The sequence below is a fragment of the Primulina eburnea genome, chromosome 9 (assembly GCF_022965805.1).
Source record: "Primulina eburnea isolate SZY01 chromosome 9, ASM2296580v1, whole genome shotgun sequence".
NCBI classification, from domain to species: Eukaryota; Viridiplantae; Streptophyta; class Magnoliopsida; order Lamiales; family Gesneriaceae; genus Primulina; species Primulina eburnea.
Window position 1 is genome coordinate 30,395,075 of NC_133109.1, and position 2,540 is coordinate 30,397,614.

A 2,540-nucleotide genomic window follows, 5' to 3' on the forward strand; every position below is an offset into this window, starting at 1 on the left:
CTCAGCCTAAAATAATCGAGTTGCTGCGTTTCTCATTTATTTCAAAACCATTAATTTTTTTTAATTAATTTCCCTATAAAAAGTAATAAAACTACGATTACTCCTCACAATCATTACTAATTGTTATTTTTCTTGATAAAAACAATTCGATTAAATTATTTGTTATTTTCTTTGACTGAGTTGTATGGGTGGCTATATATGTATACCCATAATCAATTCCAGTTTACAGCAAGCCATTATTGAAGCTATTCAAACGCAGCAGCAAACACCTTCTACCATCAACAATGGCGTTCCATAAATCATTAATCCAACGCATTTTCCATGTATCAAAGATCACCAGCCCGGCCTCGGGAAATGGCTGGATTTCTTCTCCACGGGCTTCCGCGAGAGCCGCCGCGCTCAATCTCAACGAAACCCCGAACAACCTGGTCCATGATCCGGGAGACAATGGAGTTTACCGGCGGTACTTTTACTCCCACTCTGCGGCTACGTCGCCGCCCGAATTACGATTCTTCCCCACCGGAGAGAAGCTCATGGAGAAGCTTCGGGGGATGGATGTTGCGAGAGAAAGGATCAGGCTTGATGACCTGCGGCCGCCGATGGAGGAGGAAGAGCCGGGGGAGGTGACGGTGGCGGATGCGAGGAAGATTCTGTTGCTGTCGCAGCTTGAGATGGTGAAGTCGAGGCTGCGGCAGATTGAAAAGAGCTGTCTCTCTTATTCGGAATTCTTGCAGATTTGTGTTAAGGAAGCATCGAATGAGGAACAGGGGATTGAGTTTTCTAAATTGTTGGATAAATCTGGGGCTGTTATTGTTCTTGGAAACACAGTGTTCCTCAGGCCTCAACAGGTTGGTTTCTCCTTATTTTTTATACAAAAATCTCAGTTTAATGTTGAATTTGCTTGATGTTCCATGATTCGGTATGGGTTCAGAGTAATGGGTTGGATTAAAAATTTCGAGTTCTTGATTTTTAGATTTTTTAAAATGTTTTTGATTTTATAAAGTACTGATAAGCATTCTTTTTATTGTGTGTGATGTATTTGTTCCACAGGGAAACGAAACAGAAATGGTGAATCCGCACCTTATGCTTTGGCTTTACCACAAATCCATAGTCCCTTCCAAAAAAGACGAACTTGATAGAAATACACCAATTTATAGGCAGAAATTTTCCCAATAGAATAGGAAAGTTTTGAAAACTGGAGATCTTATTTTTTTCCTTTACCGAGTGGAGGGTGAGTTGATCCATACAGATATAAAAAGGAGCGTTTGTTTTAGTATATTTCAGGGAAAAAATGTTTATTTTTTTTAACAAAATTGTAAATAAAGTTTGAACTTTGGTGAACTTGGGTCAGAGCTGGTACCGGCTTGATGGGATGGATTAGATCTTGTGGGAGTGAAAGAACATTTGGAAGTTTCGTTTGTTTTGTGTATAATCTTGAGTCTAAATATATAACCAGATCCAGATTCAATACTTGCAAATGTTTGAAAATGGTCAAACCCATAAAATGTTTTGCCCAATTTTTATTTGATTACAGGTTATGAAAGCCATCCAAGGCCTAATCCCTCTGCCCTCATCCCACAATGCCCCCAATGATCCAAAAATACTAGAAGAATTTCAAGAAATGGAGCAACGAAAAGCAGCCATCGACAAGAAAGCCGAGTCCCTCGCGAAACGCGAGCTCTGGTGTGGTTTGGGCTTTTTAGTTGTCCAAACAGCAGCATTCATGAGGTTAACATTCTGGGAACTGACATGGGATGTGATGGAACCTATATGTTTCTACGTTACATCGATGTATTTTATGTGCGGTTACGCCTTCTTCTTAAGAACAACTAAGGAGCCTTCTTTCGAAGGGTTCTTCCAGAGCCGGTTTAACACGAAGCAGAGGCGTTTGATGAAGTTGCGGAATTTTGATTTGGAGAGGTATAATGAGTTGAAGAGAGCTTGTTATTCCTATTCGCCTGCACCCCGAGAAAGGGATGTGTCGTTTGGTTCATCAGTTCTTGATCATTCTCAGAGAACATAACATTTTAGATGTTGCCTGATGGGAATGGACTTTAACTCTTTTTTACTAATTGGCTTCTATTTAACCTTTTAGCATGTTAGAGATGTATTTTCTTGGCGGCTCACTTTGTAACATACAATTTTTTTGAGGCCTTTTGGCATTTGCTGTATTGTTCTCCGATGAAGTTGTAGATAAGATGCTATCCTTTCGAAGATGTAAGCATGCACAAACACACATGAAATATGAGATTGTAGGATCGATTATTTCCGTTTTATCAAAGTTATAGTTGATAGTAATAGTACAACTCAAATTTTTTAAGTCATACAACAACTTAAACACTACGTTTTGATTGTTATACCCAACACGGAAAATTATTGAATCTCAACAATCTCTCACTCAATCATTGCACTCTTTCTCTTTGTTTTCAACGAGAATCGAAACCGCGATATTGTTTCGTTTATCAATTGTCGGATCGGATGTTTGTTGTTTTACTAAAATAATAGTTTGTGGTAATGATACAACTCAAATATTTTAAATC

The 2,540-nt window shown here is 38.8% G+C and overlaps 1 protein-coding gene across 1 annotated transcript; it reads left to right on the plus strand.

Moving 5' to 3' along the window:
* The first annotated feature begins 212 nt into the window (after positions 1-212).
* LOC140841595 (calcium uniporter protein 2, mitochondrial-like) lies at positions 213-2,265 on the plus strand. Its single transcript, XM_073209126.1, has 2 exons — positions 213-848; positions 1,535-2,265. Exons 1-2 carry the CDS (start codon positions 285-287, stop codon positions 2,021-2,023), a joined length of 1,053 nt encoding a protein of 350 aa, XP_073065227.1. The 5' UTR covers positions 213-284; the 3' UTR covers positions 2,024-2,265.
* Positions 2,266-2,540: the final 275 nt, after the last annotated feature.

Coding starts and splice junctions, on each gene's coding strand:
- LOC140841595 (XM_073209126.1), top strand. CDS start 285: ATGGCGTTCCATAAATCATTAATCCAACGCATTTTCCATGTATCAAAG. Junction 849..1,534: donor TGTTCCTCAGGCCTCAACAG/GTTGGTTTCTCC, acceptor ATTTGATTACAG/GTTATGAAAGCCATCCAAGG.